Source organism: Nyctereutes procyonoides, unplaced genomic scaffold, assembly GCF_905146905.1.
Source record: "Nyctereutes procyonoides isolate TBG_1078 unplaced genomic scaffold, NYPRO_anot_genome, whole genome shotgun sequence".
NCBI lineage: Eukaryota > Metazoa > Chordata > Mammalia > Carnivora > Canidae > Nyctereutes > Nyctereutes procyonoides.
This window is the reverse complement of record NW_026575125.1, coordinates 68,701,022-68,721,530: the sequence shown is the minus strand read 5'-3', so window position 1 is coordinate 68,721,530 and position 20,509 is coordinate 68,701,022. Positions and strand designations below refer to the sequence as shown.

At 33.6% G+C, this 20,509-nt stretch overlaps 1 protein-coding gene across 3 annotated transcripts in view; it reads right to left on the bottom strand.

The window, feature by feature from the left end:
• Positions 1 to 20,509, bottom strand: part of DIAPH2 (diaphanous related formin 2) — a 1,101,152-nt gene that overhangs the window by 595,135 nt on the left and 485,508 nt on the right. For all 3 annotated transcript variants that reach the window (XM_055337637.1, XM_055337638.1, XM_055337639.1), the window contains 2 exons: positions 9,230 to 9,331; positions 1,823 to 1,917 (listed from right to left, as the gene is read on the bottom strand). In XM_055337637.1, coding sequence (XP_055193612.1) covers positions 1,823 to 1,917; positions 9,230 to 9,331 — 197 coding nt within the window. The remainder of the gene's footprint in view (positions 1 to 1,822; positions 1,918 to 9,229; positions 9,332 to 20,509) is intronic.

Here is a 20,509-nt window from a genome sequence, read left to right as displayed (position 1 = left end):
AGTTTTGAATAACAGTTTCTTTCTTTCAATATTTTGAATATACCATCCGACCATCTCCTGGCCTGCCATGCTTCTCTATGGAAATCCACTGATGGCCCTGTAAGTTTTCTTCACTCTTCCTTTTTGTTTATTTTTTTTAATATTTTATTTATTTATTCATGAGACACACACACAGAGAGAGAGAGAGAGAGAGAGAGAGAGAGAGAGAGAGAGAGGCAGAAACACAGGCAGTGGGAGAAGCAGGCTCCATGCAGGGAGCCCGACATGGGACTCGATCCCAGCTCTCAGGGATCAGGCCCAGGGCTGAAGGTGGCGCTAAACTGCTGAGTCACCTGGGCTACCCCTTTTTTGTTTATTTTTATGCCTGTGGCTGCATAATGTCAAATGATGTATTTTTCAATTCACCCATTCTTTCTTCTGCCTGATCAGTGTAATGTTAAATTTTCTATTGAATTATTCAATTCAGTCATTGTATTCTTCATCTCTAGGATTTCGGTTTGGTCCTACTCTTCTTTGTCAAACTTCTGATTTTGTTCTTATATTAATTTCCAAATTCTGTTCCATAGTCTTTCTTAGTGTTCTTGTAGCTCATTCAACTTCTTTAAGAGGATTATTGTGAATCCTCACATTCGTCCTTAGGGAGGACGAATGTGATCAGCTCCCCATTTCTACTCAGAGAAATATGCACTTGCTAGTTGTACAGAACACTTTTTAAAATGTTTTTCCCCAGGAGGCTTTATCAAAGTATAACTCTTACAGAGATTAATGTATGCCATCATAATGAAGAGGCATTAAATCTTAGTCTTCTAGGAAAAAAATGTATCTATATTTAGAACATTTAAATAAGGTAATCTGTAATGCAAGCCCACATTACAGAGTTGAGGAATTTCCATAGAGACATAGTCTGCTCAAAGGACAAACACTGGTCCTCTGACATTTATAGAGACAGTCTGAGGGGGATATGGCAAAACTCTCACAATACAAACTCATCAAGCTTTTTCAAAGTCAAAGCAAACTTGATGGCTTAAAAACAAATGAACAAACAAAAACATCTACAGTGACTATGCCCTTCCAGGTAAAATCTTCAGTTCTTCCTTCCAGAAATTAAACCAGACAGGGCCAGACATACCAAGAATTATAGTAATATGTTAGATCCTATACAGTGCTTTATTCTACAGAGCACATTATTTGGTTTAATCCATCTGCATTCTCAGATGTGGAAACATTTAGCTTAAGATTTAGCAAGCTAAAATAACTGGCTCATGGAAGGCAGAATAATAGAATAGAAAGAACAAAAGAGTTAGAACCATGAGAGATCTTGTTGTGAATCACAGGTCTGCTACTCTGTCACTTACCATCTATGTGACATTGGGCACTCTAAGCCTCAGTTTCCTTTTCTGAAACATGAGGAAAATAGTACGAACTTCATAGGATTGTTCCATTATTTAATGAGATAAAATGTATTAAGTGCTTGACACAATCTCTAGAACATGTTATATGTCTAACAAAGAATAACTTTGACATTTACCGATTGGTCAAGAGCACGCTAATTAACCATTTGGCCTCCTCACTTTCACATCCATAAGATGGTAACAATATTTACTTAACAGTCATTGTGATGATGAATGTACAGTAAATGATAGGCAGAAACAATCCTGGAATTTAGATCTTCAATGTTGAATACTCTTACTTGTAACAAAGCTAGATACTATTGATTCTATTACCCAAATATAGAAGAACATTTTCCCTCAACTCCATTGAGAAAATAACAATCTAGAAATACCTGTGAAAATGAATTTCAAAAGGAAAATATGCACATTACCTGAATTAAGGCTTCACTCAGCATGTCTTCATTAACCTCCAGAATGATGTTTTTTATATCTTCATATGGCATACGATATGATCCTAGGAATATAGCTAAAAATAAAAGTAGATTTTATTAAAAATAGAAAAGCATAGAAAATTTAAAGGTCTAATAAATACCTTCTCATTTTCACATGCTCAAAATATGAAATCTGTCACTTGTATTAATTCATAATTAGGGGATCCCTGAGTGGCGCAGCGGTTTGGCACCTGCCTTTGACCCAGGGCGTGATCCTGGAGACCCAGGATCGAATCCCACGTCTGGCTCCCGGTGCATGGAGCCTGCATCTCCCTCTGCCTGTGTCTCTGCCTCTCTCTCTCTCTCTCTCTCTCTGTGACTATCATAAATAAATAAAAAAAAATAAAAATAAAAATAAAAAAAAATTCATAATTAGGAACAAACAAAAGTAGTTTACATTTGACAGACTATACTACTTATTGAAGCAAAGTGGCCTATTATTTCAGGATCTAATATTTACAAGTTGTACATATTTATATGGAAATTAAGACTCCTACTAATTATGCTGATGACTACAAGTTTATGCATTTTAGAACAAGTTGATACAAAATGACTCGAGATATTTTATTTAAAGTTGGCTTTTGAATTCAATGTGGAATTTAATATGGATATTGTCAGATAAATATAATTCAGTACTTCATATCAATCTACTACTGCAATTTTTCCACATAAGAAAAAATTAAAGTGTCTAAATGATCAAGGTTGTCTGAATTCCTGCTGAAAATCAGGAAGTAGCTGTGTATTTTCACAATTTCCCTTGTCAACTTTTTCTTGATTGAATATATATTATGTCATACTGAAATATGTCAAGAAATCACACTGAGAAAAGCTTAAAACTAATTCAGAAAGTATTTTATAACAACATATTTCACTGTAACTTCCACTAAACATACATTTTAATGAACAATCATATGTTCTTATCATGAGAACATGAATATGTTTTTAAGAATATTTAAAAAAAAAGAATATTTTTTTTTTCATGAAAAGGTCTGTATGATTTCACTGGTGCCTAAAGGAAAAAACAAATCCTCACTGTCTAGGCAATTGAGTACCTAGACATAAACACCAAGTGAGATCTCCATAATCTAAATAAATAATGCTGATAGACATCAACTAGCAATTAAGATCATACTGTGTTTTTTTTTTTTTAAAGATCCTTAACATCCACTTTATAGAGAAAATGTACTCTCAGTAAGCAATGTATACATTCACAGCAACTATTTGGAGGCTTCTTTTCTGACAGCAGCTTTCCAATTCACTGGAGAATAATGACTTGTTTATTTTAATCTGATTTGCTATAGCGTATCCCTTAACAAAATAAACTCCCATGGTATTTCCTTGCATAATTAGAAATGCTTGATGTGTTGTAATTTCTCATGCTTTGTGTTTTAGTATCCTCAGAGCAGTCTACTCTGGTAAAAAATGCTGAATTCAATACAGAGGGGAGAATATGTCAAAATAAAATGTAGGGCTTAGTTACATGAAGATAGGTTTAACTATCCAGCTTCTTTAGCAAAAGCATATTTAATGGATGAATGATTTGTTGAAGGCTTTAAGGTTCAGTAGCCAGGTTTTCAAAATCTTTTATATAAATTTAGTTAATATAAAGTACAATATTGGTTTCAGGACCAGAATTCAGTGATTCATCACTTACATACAATACCCAGTGCTCATCACAACAAGTGTCATCTTTAATACCCATCACCCAACTAACCCATCCCACATCTATCTCCCTCCATCAACCCTCAGTTTGTTCTCTGTCACTAAGTGTCACTTATAGGTTGTTTACCTCCCTCCTATTTTTCTTTTCCTCCTTCCCATATGTTCATTTGTTTTCTTTCTTAAATTCCACATATGAATAAAATCATATGGTATTTGTCTTTCTCTGACTTATTTCACTTAGCATAATACACTATAGCTCCATCTATATCATTGCAAATGGCAAGATTTCTTTTTTTTTTTTGATGGCTGAGTAATAACCCATTATATATATATATACCAAATCTCCTTTATCCATTCATCAGTCAATGGACATTTTGGCTCTTTCTTTATTCTGGCTATTATTGATAATGTTGCTACAAACACCAGGGTGTATGTATCCCTTTCAATGTATACTTTTGTATCCGTTGGGTAAATAGCTAATGATGCAATGGCTGGATATTTAACGTATTGAAGAACCCCCAAACTGCTCTCCAAAGTGGCTGCACCAGTTTGTATTCCTACAAAAGATGTAAGAGGACTCCCCTTTTTCCACATCGTTGCCCAAACCTGCTGTTTCTTGTGTTAATTTTATCCATTTTACAGATGTGACATGGTAATTCATTGTGGTTTTGATTTGTATTTTCCTGATGATGAGTGATGTTGAACATTTTTTCATGTGTTTGTTAGCATCTGGATGTCCACTTTGTAAAAGTGTCTATTTGTGTCTTCTGCCCATTTCTTCTTCTTTTTTTTAATATTTATTTGTTCACTTGGGGTGGGGAAGAAAGAGAGAGAGGAGTGGCAGAGGAAGGAAAGAAACCCAAGCTGACTCCACCGTAGCAGGGAGCCTGACTTGAGGCTCTGTCTCAAAAACCTAAGATCATGACCTGAGCCGAAATGAAGGGTTGGAAGTTTAACTGAGTCAGCCACCTAAGCACTCCTTCCTCTGCCAGTTTCTTAACTGGATTATTTGTTTTTTTGGGTGTTGAGTCTGATAAGTTCTTTATAGCTTTGGATACCAACTGTTTATCAGATATGTCATTTGCAAATATTGTCTCCCATTCTGTAGGCTACCTTTTAGTTTTGTTGATTGTTTTCTTTGCTGTGAATAAGCTTTTTATCTTAATGAAGTCCCAATAGTTTATTTTTCCTTTTGTTTCCCTTGCCTCCAGAGATGTGTCTAGTAAGAAGTTGCTAAGGCCCAGGTCAAAGAGATTCTGCCTGTGTTCTCCACTAGGATTTTGATGGTTTCTCCTATCACATTTAGGCCTTTCATTCATTTTGAATCTAATTTTGTGTATGGTAAAAGAAAGTGGTCCAGTTTCATTCTTCTGCATGCATTCTGTCCAGTTTTTCCAACACCATTTGTTGAAGGGAATTTTTTCCATTGGATAGTCTTTCCTGCTTTTCAAAGATAAGGTGACCATATACTCATGGGTCCATCTCTGGGTTTTCTATCCCAGTCCATTGATCTATGTCTGCTTTTGTGCCAGTACTATAATTGTCTTGATCACTACAACTTGGTTATGTAACTTGAGGTACGGGAATCATGGTGTCTCCAGTTTTGTTTTTCTTTTTCAATATTGCTTTGGCTTTTCAGGGTGTTTTGTGCTTCCATATGAATTTTAGGATTATTTATGAAAAATGATAGTGATATTTTGATAGAGATTACATTAAGTGTGCACATTGTTTTGGATAGTATATACATTTTAACACTGTTCTTCCAATTCATGAGCATGGAATACTTCCATTTCTTTGTGTCCTCTTCAATTTCTTTCATAAGTGTTCTATGGTTTTCCAGAGTATAAATCTTTTACTTTTTGAGTTATTTTATTCCAGGGTATCTTATTGTTTTTAGAACAATTACAAATGGGATAGATTCCTTGATTACTTTTTCTGCTGCTTCGTTATTAGTGTATAGAAATACAGCAGATTTCTGCATGTTGATTTTATATCCTGCAACTTTGCTGAGTTCATGTATTATTTCTAGCAATTTTTTGCTGGAGTCTTTTGGGCTTTCTACATAGAGTATCACACCATCTGCAAATAGTGAAAGTTTGACTCCTTCCTTGCCAATTCAGATGCATTTATTTCTTCTTGTGTGATTGATGAGCTCAGGACTTCCAGTACTATGTTAAGTAGTAATGGTAAGAGCGTACATATTTGTCTTGTTCCTCAATGTGGAGGAAAAGCTCTGTTTCTCCCCATTGAGGATGATAATATGTGTGGGTCTTTTATATATGGCCTTTTGATGTTGAGGTAGGTATTTTCCATCTATCCCTCCTTTGTTGACAGTTTTTATCAAGAAAGGATGGTGTATTTTGTCAAATGCTTTTTTCTGCAGCTATTGAGAGGACTGGTGGTCTTTCTTTATCCTTTCTTTCATTAATGTGGTGTATCACATTGATTTACAAATAATGAACCACTCCTGCAGCCCAGGAATAAATCCCACTTGATGGTGATAAAAAATTATTTTAACGTACTGTTGAATTAAATTTGATAGTATTTTATTGAGAATTTTTGCATTCATGTTCATCAAGGATATTAGACCCCTTTTTTTTGTCTGATTGTGGAATCAAGGTAATGCTGACTTTCTAGAATGAATTTGGAAAATTCCCTTCCATATCTGTTTTTTGAAGCAGTTTGAGACAAATATTAACTCTTCTTTAGATGTCTGGTAGAATTCCCCTGGGAAGCCATCTGGCCCAGGACTCTTTAATTGTTGGGAAATTTTTCATTGCTGATTCAATTTCTTTGCTAGCTATGGGTTTGTTCAAGTTTTCTACTTCTTCCTGTTTCCTGTAAGTTTCTATGAGTTTGTCCATTTCTTCCAGGATGCTCGGTTTGTTGGCATATTATTTCTCACACTATCCTCTTCTAATTGTATTTCTGTGGTATTGGTTCTGATCTCTCTTTTCATTTGCAATATTATCTATTTGGTTCCTTTCCCTTTTCTTATGCATATGTATGGCTAAGGGTTTATCAGTTTCATTGGGTCTTTAAAAGAAGCAGCTCTTAGTTTTGTTAGTTTGTTCTACTGGCTGTTTTTTGTATCTAGATCATTTATTTCCCCTATAATCTTTATTATTTCCCATCTTCTACTGAATTTAGACTTTATCTGCTGTTCCTTTTCTGAGCTTTCACTATAAGATTAGGTTGGGTATTTAAGGCTTTTCTTGGGCAGCCCCAGCGGCACAACGGTTTAGCGCCACCTGCGCCCTGGGGCGTGCTCCTGGAGACCCCGGATTGAGTCCCACATCAGGCTCCTTGCACGGAGCCCACATCTCCCTCTGCCTGTGTCTCTGCCTCTCTCTCTGTTTGTGTGCCTCTATGAATAAATAAAGAAAATCTTAAAAAAATAAGACTTTTCTTTATTCTTGAGGTAGGCCTATATTGCAATATACTTCCTTCTTAGAACTGCCTTAGCTACATCCCACAAGTTTTACACTGTTGTGTTTTCATATTCATTGTTTCAGTGTAATTTTTAAAAATTTCTTCTTTAATCTCCTGGTTAATCTATTCATTCTTTAGTGTGATGCTCTTCAACCTCCATGTAATGGCAGTCTTTCCAATTTTTTTCTTGTGGTTGACTTCAAGTTTCATAAAGCTGTGGTCTGAAAATATGTATGGTATCATCATGATATTTTTGTACTTGTTGAAGGCTGATTTGTGACCCAGTATGTGATCTATTTTGGAAATCTATCTATGAAAAGCATGTGTGTTCTGCTGCTTTAGGATGGAATGTCTTGGATATATCTGTGAAGTTCATCTGGTGCAGTGTATCTCAAAGCCCTTGTTTTCTTGTTGATTACCTGCTTAGGTGATCTGTCTATTGCTGAAAGTGGGGCATTAAAGTCACCTACTATTACTGTATTATTATCATCAATGAGTTTCTTTGTCTTTATTGTTAATTGATTTATATAGTTGGAGACTCCTAATTTGGGGGCATAAATATTTATAATTGTTAGATCTGCTTGATGGATAGACCCCTTTATTATGCCTTTCTTAATCTCTTGTTACAGTCTTTGGTTGAAAACCTAGTTTCTCTGATTTAAGTATGGCTATTCTAGCTTTCTTTTGACATTCATTAACCTGATAGATGGAGGCAGCCCTGGTGGCTCAGTGGTTTAGCACCGCCTTCCACCCAGGGTGTGATCCTGAAGACCCGGGACTGAGTCCCACATCAGGCTCCCTGTATGGAGCCTGCTTCTCCCTCTGCCTGTGTCTCTGTCTCTCTGTGTGTGTATCTCTCATGAATAAATAAATAAAATCTTTTTTAAAAAACATGATAGATGGTTTTCCATCCACTCACTTTCAATCTGCAGATGTCTTTTGGTCTAAAATGAGTCCCTTGGAAGCAGCATATAGATAGATCTTCTTTTCTTTAACCATTCTGATTCCCCATGTCTTCTGATTGAAGTATTTAGTTCATTTACACTCAGAGTGATAATCCAAAGATATGAATATAGTGCCATTGTGTTATATGTAGTATTGGTGTTTCTGGTGATGGTCTCTGGTCCTTTCTAGTCTTTGATGCTTTTGGTCTTCTCCACTCAAAGATTCCCCCTAAAAATTTCTTGTAGGGATAGCTGAATGCTTTTAGTTTTTGTTTGTCTGGGAAACTCTTCAACTCTTCTGTTCTGAATGACAGCCTTGCTAGATAAAGAATTCCTGCCTGCATATTTTTTACCATTCAGCACATTGAATATATCCTTCCACTTTATTCTGACCTGTCAGGTTTCTCTGGACAGATCTGCTGCAAATGTGATTTGTTTTCCACTAAAGTTTAAGGATTTTTTTTTTCTGTTGCTGCTTTCATTGTCTGTGTATTTTGTGAATTTGACTATGATGTGCCTTGTTGATGCTTAGCTTTTGTTGGATTTAATAGGTCTCTGTGTTTCTTGGATTTTGATGTCTATGTCCCTATATTAGAGAAGTCTTCAGCTATAATTTGAATGAACAAACCTTCTGTCTCTTTGTCTTTATCTTCTGGGATTAATTCCAAAAGGTGGTAGTTTTCTAAGTGTTTACTTGCAGTTTTTGTTCTCTGAGACCTCTGATTGTTTTCTTGGGTGTTCAAAATAATTTAATAACTACCTAGCTGTGTTTGAGAGCCCTGACAAACTTTGGGTACCCCAACTTCTCCACCATTTTAACTCCTTCATGAGGTTCACTAATCAGTTTTAAAGTTTAGTGGTAACAATTTAACTTTCTACCATCGCAATTACTTTAACTATAAAGGCATATCGATAAAAGAATTTGCCCAATGTGACCAGTGAATACTCCAAAACTAAAACACCCAAGCCTAGGCAGAAAAGGGAAAATAACACTCTTTTAAACTATGCCTTATATCTCACTCTGTCTTTTAACAGTGCTAAACTTTAAGTATCTTCCAAAGCTTTATTATTCATAAGTTTCATCTGACCTGAGGAAGACAAAATTATGGTCTTCATTCTGGCTAAAAGACAAAAAGGCAATTCAAATCATGTTTGGGGAAAAAAAAAAAAAACAAATCATGTTTGCATGCAATTTTGTTTCTAGTGGATGCTAAATATACCTGTTAAAATCAGTTACAACTTTGTTTAAAAATATTCAACAACTCATCACCATAATCACTACCACCCCTATTTAGAAAATAACACATACACAGATTCTGGGCCATTTTGTGATCCAAAATTCTCAATTCTTTCACTTTCTTCTTTGCAGGCAAGATCTTCTTTTCTTCTGAAGCTTCTACATTCTTTTGAACTAAAGGAAAAACATTTTACCATAAAAAATAATGGTATTATTCCAATCACACAAAATAAATTAGTAAGGCATATTAACTACATTGATAAAGCTTATGTGAAATATCAATAAATGTATCTATTTCATTGTATTTCAATATAATATATTGAATAAACATAATATAGGTATAAATAGAGGTTTACTTAAAAATTAAATATCAGCACTTAAGCAAAAAAGATAAGCCAAATAGTACTAAAAATCAATTACTACTTTTTATCTAATGTGCAACATTCATTACTCCTTTAACAGGAATCTACAGCAGCACTGAAATTAAACATAGAGTAAAATCTCCCTAATTTGGACTAATTGAGGGAAAAGGCAAAATATGCATTCATCCTAAAATATGCTAAATTTTAGACATGTCTTTAATTCAGTGTAACTGCTTTTAAGTATGTAAAGCACTAACTGCTAAACTGGTTGCCATATAAAAATTCCTGCTGAGATTGCTTTGAAGAATAAATATGAACCATTTGCAAGTTGCACAACAACAGTACCATTTACATGCACATAATTAATGGACCTGAAACTCTGAGAAGTAGAAGTGCCAAGGAATGGCTCCACCCCCCCGCCTCCCGCCACACCCCGCCATAACCTCCATCAACTCTCACCCAGAAAATGCATCCCAAAAACCAAAGTGAAAAAACAATGTGGATATCTGCTATGAAAATGAAGCTTTATGGCAAATCCCTAAACTCTCCTATACAGAAATTCTATAGCTACCATTGTACTCATGTGTTGGCAGTTTATGTCTTCTAATATAAAAATATGGTCATAGATAATGGGACTGTTAAAAAAAATGTGAGAAAAGTAAAGCCAACATTTTTTTCATTCAAGTAGTGATATGCTTTTGTCTCCAAACTCATCCTGCTAAACTTCATCACTGAATCATAATACTGCTGCTTATTACTTTTAAAAATATAACTTCATTTTGAGGAAATCAATATTTTCATTATTTTAATTTATCTGGTTTTTGTTAAAGAGCTTACAAAGGAGTTACAGATTTTCTTTAGAGGAAAAGCAACACACAACCACAGTACATTTTTGCTAAGCTACATGTTCATAGATGTTACTATCTGGAAAACTTTCTATAAACATTATAGGATGCATTAAATACTGCAAGTCCATTAAGACCCCATTGTTTTAGTGGTGCAAGATATAAGAAAATGAAGTGAACTTTGTAGAAAAAAATAACAAAAAATTAATTACCTGAATAACTCACGTCTTAACATTTAGATATACCACTATGGACTTATCTAAAGTGATGCATAGTGTAAGCAGACTAGATAATAATTACACTTGAAAATCATAATCTCAAGTAGTTTGCCATGCGTATTCAATACAATAAAATTATTGCTACTCATGGAAACAAAAATGAGTTTTAATATATTTCCCTTGAAGTGCTCATAAATGTTTCTCAAAGAATCATTCTAAGAGCACAGTGTCTTTCTTGTACAATAATCAGCATTTTAATTTATTCTAATTTTAAGTCATGTCAGGTTAACAAAACTCTATAGAAAAAAATGACAGTCCAAGAATCATACCCTTTGTTAATAAAATAAGTATCTGAATAATATTAAAATTACTTCTAGAATCATTCAGAAAACTTTTCCCAAAGAAATAGTCAAGAAAACTATTCTGAGCTTCCAATATGTCTTAAACCCCACTATGGGAGATTAGTTAACTAAGTACATATAGGATGAAAATGCTGTAGTGTAATAGATATTGTAAGATTTTCTGCAAACTAACAAGGCTCCAGAAAAACCCAAACATACATAATGCTCATTTTGTATGACTTCATATTTTTGCATTTTTTCATTAAAATATATTCCAACATCTCCCCTTTTCAAATGAACAAATTGTTTCAAATTAAGATTAGATGTCTTAAGTATCTTAAATCTTAATATATTTCCCTTATAATATGCAAATTGGCTTTAGACTAGGTTGAAGAAATAAGAATTCCATGATTGGGCACCACTATTTTGAGAATTACTAAAGCAAAGCTAGTTTATTTTTTTTCAATTTTTTTAATGATTTTATTTATTTATTCATGAGAGACAGAGACGAAGGCAGAAACATAGGCAGAGGGAGAAGCAGACTCTTCACAAGGAGCCCTATGTGGGACTTCATTTAGGCCACCACCACACCCCCACCCATCACACCCTAAGCCAAAGATAGTGGCTCAACCACTAAGCCACCAGGCTTCCCGAACAAAACTAGTTTAAAACAGTCCCTAATTAGACAGCCTTTCACAAACAATAAAGGTTTTGCTATTATTGTCTTTAGCTTTCTTGTCTTTAAGAGCATTCCTTAGTGATCACAACCACAGGGTTAGATAAATAAATACTTTGAAGAAAAGTAATAACATATGAAACGTATCCCCAGATAGTACTGAAAGCTTCATATATTAAAACTGTCCTGTTTCTATGACTACAAAATGTTACTTGGTGTATGTAGGATGCGTTTATTACATATATGTTTCAAATGCTTTTAAAAAGTAAATATTCCATAGCTTTAGTGAAACAGGGGCAATAACTTGATTAAAATTTGAATAGACATTTCTCCAAAGAAGACCTACAGATGGCCAACAAGTATACAAAAATATCCTCAATATCATTAGGGAAATACAAATAAAGCCACAATGAGATATTACCTCAAACCATTTTTTCATGTTTTTAGAAATATTTTATTTATTTATTTAGGAGAGCACAAGAGAGCACAACCAGAAGGGAGGGGCAGAGGCAGAGGGAGAAGCAGACTCCCCGCTGAGCAGGATCCTTGGATCATGACCTGAGATGGCAAACACTTAACCCATGGAGCCACCCAGGTAGTCCTCAACTCACAGATCTTGGAATGGCTATTATCAAAAACTAAAGCAAAATATTGGTGAGGAAGTGGTGGAAGAATTGGAACCTTTATACATTGTTGGTAGAAATACAGAATGGTGTAGCTGCTATAGAGAACAGTACAGAGAGTCTACAAATAATTAATACTAGAAAAAAATTAAAACTCGAACTACCAAATGATCTACCAATCCTACTTTTGGGTATATAACCAAATTAACTGAAATCAGAATCTCAAAGAGATAGCTGTACTCCCATGTTTACTGTAATATTATTCACAAAACAGTCAATATATGGAAAGAATCTAAATATCCATCAAAAGATCAAGGGATAAAGAAATGTGGCATATACATAAAATGAAATGTTATTCATCTTTAAAGAAAAAAATCCTGCCTTATACAATAACACGGATGAACCTGGGGAACACTATGCTAAATGAAATAAGCAAGTCATAGAAAAGTACTGCATAATTATGAAGCATCTAAAATATCAAACTCATATAAACAAAGAGTAGAATTGTACAATTGTGGTTGCCAGGGACTGAGGGACAGGGAAGTGGGTAGTTGCTGTCACTGTTCAATGTATATAAAGTTTCAGTTTTATAAGATGAATAAACTCTAAAGATCTGTGGTACAACACTGTAGCTAAAGTTAATAACAATGGGTAGTGCACTTAAAAATTTGTGAGCGGGTACATCTCAAGTTAAAAGTGCTTACACTATAAAATTTATAGCATAACTTAAATTATAGTAATTTTCTTATTTGAAATTACTTGAATAGGACTGGAGAGATTTTTTAAGTTTCAATATAAAAACCTAAATAATTGATTTTGTCATCCATGGCCCTATGGTCCTCACATTATTAATGAGGCCTATAATCAAATGTGATCTCTGCATCTGCAAATGAAAAACCGTATAGCCACTGATTTTGAATCAGATGGATTAAATTAATTTCAGTGCTTCAATTAAATTGGTCACTGCTAATTGACCAAATAATAATAAAACATAAAATACTGTCTGTAGAAATATGATTTTTAATAAAGACATTTGTATTATTATGTTAACATCAAGATACTAATTATATAAAGGGTCCATTTAGTATTCTTATATTTCCTTTAATATATGGATTTTTAACTGCAATTGTTCTATCAAATTATTCCTTCACAACAATGGATACTCATTAACAAAAATAAACAGGGCTCTAATACTTTCCTGATCTAATTTAGGCAATGTTCATCAATCCCCTATTAATCTCTGCTATTGGGATCCCTGGGTGGCCCAGCGGTTTAAGAGCCTGCCTTTAGCCCAGGGTGTGATCCTGGAGTCCTGGGATCGAGTCCCACATCAGGCTCCCTGCATGGAGCCTGCTCCTCCCTCTGCCTGTGTCTCTGCCTCTACCTCTGTGTGTGTGTGTCATGAGTAAATAAAATACTAAAAAAAAAGAAATATCTGCAATCTCAGTGGATACATACATGTGACAAGATACCTGTAAGTTGTTGCAAATATTAAGATATTATAATGGGTACCACTGAATTCTTTGCATAATGATAACTATCATAAATCATAATAAATTATTTATAACTACCTTATCTTAAAATTCTAGTGAGAAAGATTGATTGCTAAAGTCAGCATCACCACTATTCATTAATTCATTTAATTAGCAAATACTTGTTGAACACCTACTATGTGTGAGCTTAGGGACAAGCATATAGAAAGACTTAAGTGTCTACTCATTTTTCTTAAATAGATGGTCATATGTAAACTACTAATTAGGGAAGTATCTCCAAAAGATCTCTAACATTTGTAAATTTTTTTATCCATAATAATATAGTTTGAATGAATATATGCTTATCACTCAGCAAACTCTCTTTTTATTATTAGAAGTAGTTTCATATTAAAGAATACTTTTTCTTAAACCAGCATCAACTGATGTATTACATCATATTATAAGAAATATGTGGAGAAGTAAAATTATGACACTTCCTAGTAAGTATACTAAATACAAACCTAGAATAAATAAAGCCAGTAAACAGTAGTGTTAAAAACCACCTAAAATATTTATATATAATATATGTATGTATGTATGTATGTATCCAACAAGTAAATGCCCAACTTGTTTTAGATATATCATATAAATATAATAACTGTGATCTTCTTATATAAATACATATTTTTACATTGGTATACAATTCCAGAAGTGATTTTACCTATATGGAAATAATTTTTCAGTTATTAGTTGAAATGGGTGTTAAACTTCAATAAATAATTTCATGTTAAAATGAGTGCAAGTATGAGAATGACAGGCAGGGAAAATCTACTATGATTTCTGTGTGATAGCTTCAATAATTTTTTTCATTGCTATTTTCTATTCTTTTAAAGTTGTCTTTATTCTTGAAATTCTGGAAATATAAAAAAATAGAACTGAAAATGTATAAAGGAATATACATATACATAAATGTTAAGTATATATTTATATATATAAATAAATACTTATAAATGTGCTGAGTGAAGTAAGTCAATCGGAGAAGGACAATCATTATATGGTTTCACTCATATGGAGAATATAAAAAATAGTGAAAGAGATTATAGAGGAAAGGAGAGAAAATGAGTGGGAAAAACCAGAGAGGGTGGCAAAACATAAGAGACTCCTAACTCTGGGAAACGAACAAGGAAGGGGAGGTGGGCAGGGGAATGGGGTGACTGGGTGACGGGCACTGAGGGGGCACTGGGTATTATACTGTATGTGGGCAAGTCAAACTGCAATAAAAAATATAAATAAATAAAAAATAATAAAAACTATATATAAATATATACATATATATATATAAATACAAAGAGGAAAGTATAATAAAAAGAATAACAATAACAATGATAGTAGTACTAGTAGTAGTAGTAGTAACTATGATCACAATCATCACAATCACCACCAAAATCAACTTTTATTAAATAATTCCTCTGTCACCTTATATAATAGGTATACCATTGTCATTTTATAAAGGAGAAACTAAGGAACAGAAAAATTGAGTCATTTGTCCAAGATCAAATAGCAAGTAATAAAAAGATTCTCAACGTCATCAGTAATCAGGGAAATTCAAATGAAAACAACCAATGAAATATCATTTCACAGTCATCAAATTGGAAGTAACAAAAAAGTCTTGTAATGGCAAGTACAGATGAGGAGGCAAAGAAATAATAATTTGATTGTGCCAGCAATGGTAGTAAAAATTAGGACAACAAATATAAAATAAATAATCAGTAACATCTAATACATTTAAGGTGTGCTTAGCACAAGTATAACCCAATTTTTCCATTTATGGGTCAGTCAAGAAACAAGGATGTTTACTGCAGCAAATTAACAACAGTGCAAAAACTGGAAATAATCCACATGCCAGGGGGTTATGAAATGGATAAATAAATTGTGGTATATTCATAGAATAGAATACAACTCAGCATTTATAATAAATGTACTACAGATAAAAATTATAATAAGAATAGATCCCAATTACAATTTTGAATGAAAAAATAAGAGTCATGGAAAATATTGTATGCAGCATAATAGCATTCATCTAAATTAAAAATAAAACAGAATAATTTTATGTATTCTTTATAGAGTGAATGTATGGGTATACAGATACATATATAAGTAAATATGTATCAAAATTTTAAAAACATGAAATAGATACTTAACATGATAATGCTTTTCTTGGAGGAAGAAAGTGGAACAAGTAAAATCCTGGAAACTTCAATTTTATTTCTAATGTTTTATTTGTTTAAAAGCAAAGATCTATAATAAATATGATGAATATTAACATTTATTCATTCTGAGAGGCTGGTACATAGGTGTTTCCTATATTAGCCTATGCATATTTCCATTTTTAACATAAAAATAAAATTTGTATCACCAGATATATATATTATAATATATATTTATACTTTTAATATATATAATATATAATACATAATATATATATTTACACTTTATAAACTCTTAGCTTTGACAATCCAGGGACCAAGGGTATATAGGAAATCAGAAACAATAGGGGAGGGAATAATAAAAACTACAGGTAAATATTAGTCAGTTTGGTCAGCAAGCACAATTTTGTTTTCAACTGTTTTTGAATCTATTTTGCGAGGAATAACAAATTTACCAACTCTTGAGAGGGAAAGCCGATCTAATATGCAGTAGGAGATAGTATTTCCATCTCTTCTTATGTGCTGCATATTGCAACTGTGAAGCTTCCCCTTTCTGTGCTACCTACAGCTGTGCATTAACTAAGGCACACCAGAGAAAGGTAGATTTCACTCTGTCACCTGCATAGTAGCCAAAACCATAGGAATGTCATTATGGGTGTTCCTGAAGTTTACAGCACCCTAAACAAGACTAATGGTTTTAACAGTGGGAAAAACACACACATACCTTGTAATGATTCCCTAATTAAGGAATAAATCCTACTGGTCATAGTTTATTGATTTTTATTTTTTTTTTTTAATTTTTTTTTACTGGTTATAGTTTAGACAAGAACCTCCAAATCAGGAAGTACACGTTACTGCAAATTAACTTCTGGAAGACTAATATACTTGTACACCTGTTCATTAAGGAAATTGCTGAACACTGCTAAGTGTCACCAGAATACTATGCTTAACAACGTGCATAGCTAATGTTGTATATGTTCAATTGGGTCTCAATAGCTCAGCATGTAATGATGTATTTTAGGGAGGACAAATAAAGTTGACTTAGAGGTTTTTAGGGAGAATCTCTCCCTTGTTTGAAGTGATACTTTAAATATCAAAATGGAAATATGGTTCTTACTTCTCCCTAGCATTTGACAAATGAGGTGGAAGAAGATATTCCTGTTAACCTTTAATCTTTTTGAAGTACCTTATTCAAGCTATAGTTAATTCTTTTACTTGTAAGTTGGCTCTGACTTTCCATGTATGGACTGATATTTTTCTGGCCATCCCACACACTCAGATAATGTCCTGTTATGTTAAATTTCCTAATTCATGGCACAAATCAGTAAACCCAGCAATAAATCCCAAGACCTAAGTTTATCAAAGTTGAGTGCTAAGAAATGCAACAGTAGGAATTATGACGATAAAACCAGCACTGCTAGACTAATAGGGCATTTTTTGTTGAGAATAGTTTAGGTGTTCATCATATTCAGGTTTTTCTTTTTTAATCTGGTCATCTCAGTCTGGTACAAGTCCTGCACACAATTTAATTAAAATGCAAAAGGTAGTTAACCTCATGAGCAAGACTGAACAAAATTACACCCTGAAATATTTGTAGCCATTGTCAACATGACAATGTGGGATTTTTCACTCTGGGTTTCACATATAGCTGAACATATCTTGAAGGTCAGTGCTATACATCTCATCAAGGATTTACTTATTTAAGTGAAGGATCACTGGGCAACTATGTATCCTAAAAGAAGTTTCCCATCTCCTGGATATTTCTACCTGATTGTCTAGTAAGCTCCTTAAATTTAGCACATCCTATGCCAAATTCCTTTTCTTTATCCTAAATCTGCTCCGCCCATAGTCTTTTGCATCTCAACAAATGGCAACTCAAATCTTGCGAATCGTTCAAGCAAAATATAAACATGCACATGCACACATAGACACACAGACACACAAATGAGTTATCATTGACTCTTACCTCTCACAGGCACATCCCATTCTTTGGCAAATCCAGTATCTGATCACTTATTATCACCTCCATTTCTACCTAAGCATTTCAAGTCACCATTACTTGTGTCCTACTTGTAGTCTAATAACTCATCTCCCTTCTGCCCTTCTTCATTCTTTCCTGTCAATTCATTTCATTAATGTTTTTCTACTGCTCAAAACCCTCCAAATGGCTTCCTGCCTTATTCAGAATAAAAACCAATGTCCTTACAATAGACTAGAATATCCTACTTCATATTTCATGCCCCTTCCATAACTGCTCTGATCTCATCTCTTGCTATTTTCCTCTCATTCACTCCAGCCACACAAGCTTCCTTGCTGTTCTTCAAATATAGCAGAACAACTTCCACAACAGTCTTTACACTTGATATTATGCTATCTCGAGGTCTTTCCTCACATCTTTCAGATCTTTATTCAATGTTACTTTCTCAACTGAAATTTTCCTGATGATGTGGTTCAAAATCACAACTCCACCCTTTTGACACATATTTTCCTCTTTACCTGCTTCATTTTCCTCCCAAGCAATTATCAGCATCTGACATAATTACTTATTTTATTGTCTATACCTTCTACTTTGATGTGAGCTCTATTAAAAAGAAGAATTTGTCACTGTTTTTATTATTTTTTTATTAAAAATTTTTATTTTTTTATTTATTTTTATTTTTTTTTATTAAAGAGAAGAATTTGTCACTGTTACATACTATCACCTAGGATCATTCCTGGAAAAAAATAGGCACTACAATTATTTTGGAATTTATACTTCATATATATTTTTATTTGTGCAAGAGGATCTATGTAAATGTTATATACTCCAGTATTGTTAATAGAAAAGAGATTATGTGTGTTCATGTATTGCAGACAGATTTAATAAATTATGGTATATTGGGCATTGCTTATAATAGCAGAAGATTTGAAATGACCCAAAAGCTCATCATTAGAAGAATGATTAAAACTACAGTATGTCCATTTAATGTACCATTCTGCTGCTATATCCAAGACTAAGGATGATCATTATAGAATGATATGGAATGATCTTCAATAAATATCATTAAACGAAGCAAACAAGTTATACATGACTATGCAGTACTACCATTTATGGAAAAAAAGAGGGAAGAATATATATATTCGCTGGTATATACATAAAACATTTTTGGGAGGAAACACAAGAAATTTATTATATTAGTTACTTCTAGGGAAGGAACGAAGTAGCTCAGGTACAGAGATGAGACATGAAATTTCCCTCTATACTATTTTTTGTGCCTCTTGAATTTTAAAAACCATGTAAATATTTTATCAATTCAAAAATGTATAGAAAAAGAAAGAAAAGGAACAAAAGGATTTCACCACTAAGATGTCTCTAATATATGAGTGCATAGGACAAAAATGTTTTGTGGTACAAGTTGAGGGGAAATTACTTTGTGCACTTTAGGATGCAGCATAGAAATGAAGCCTAGTCTTCAAATGACACCATCAATAAAGCAGAGGAAGAATAAAGTAACACATATCAAATGGTGATGTAGACCTAGAGTCTGAGAGGCATATCAAAATGTATTAGTGAAATTCAAATAAGCAAAATTTTAACAACATAATGATGTGCAAAGGGGGGGTGGGCTTAAGGATTCACTGCTTTCAGCATGACTAATGAATTCAATCTTCACAACTGTATTATGTTTGATAAACATATTTTTTTAAGATTTATTTATTTATTCCTGAGAGACATAGACTGAGAGGGAGAGGCAGAGACACAGGCATAGGGAGAGGCAGGCTCCTAGCAGGGAGCCTGATGTGGGACTCCCAGATCCCAGGATCTGAAGCTGAGCTGAAGGCAGGCGCCCAAATGCAGAGCCACCCAGGCATCCCTGATATGCATATTTCTTATAACTACTCTCAACATATTTGTTTCTTATTCATCACTTATAGTTTATAAAAGAAAGTAAAATTGCAACAAAAATATTAAAACACCTGCACAAACATTTCCTGTGCAGACCAAAACAAAACAAACAAAACCCAAAGCTAGCAGAATCAGAACTGTTGGTTGGTATATGGCACTATCATGTCTGTAAAAATGGCTGAATTCATTGTAAAAAAAAAAGGCAATTTAAGAGTTTCAATAAATAATAATCTCTGCAAAGGATACTTTGAAGGTTAAACATACAAAATTTAAGGACTACATAGGTATTATATATATATATATAAGTAGGTCTCCCCTGAAGAATTCTCAAACCAGCTGAAGAAACCTGGAGAAGACTAGCTCCTGCAAGACCAATTTAGGTGTACCATTCATATAATGGTTTTGTAATTTTTATTCCTATCCCCAGATTCGTATGACCAGGAAAATTCTGGGTATACATAGTAATTAAGAGCACATATGCAACCACGAGCAGCACTCCATTGGATGAATTTCACTTATAACTTTGAAAAGCAAGTATTTTTATTAGTCTGCTAAGGCTGCCATAACAAAATGTCACAGACCAAGGGTCTTAAACAACAGGAATTTATTTCTCAAAGTTCTGGAGCCAGGGAATATCAAGATCAAGGTACTGGGAAGGTGGGTTTTATTCTGAAGGCTATTCCCTTTGTGTGTATGCAGGGAGAAAGAGAGTGAGCAGCCTT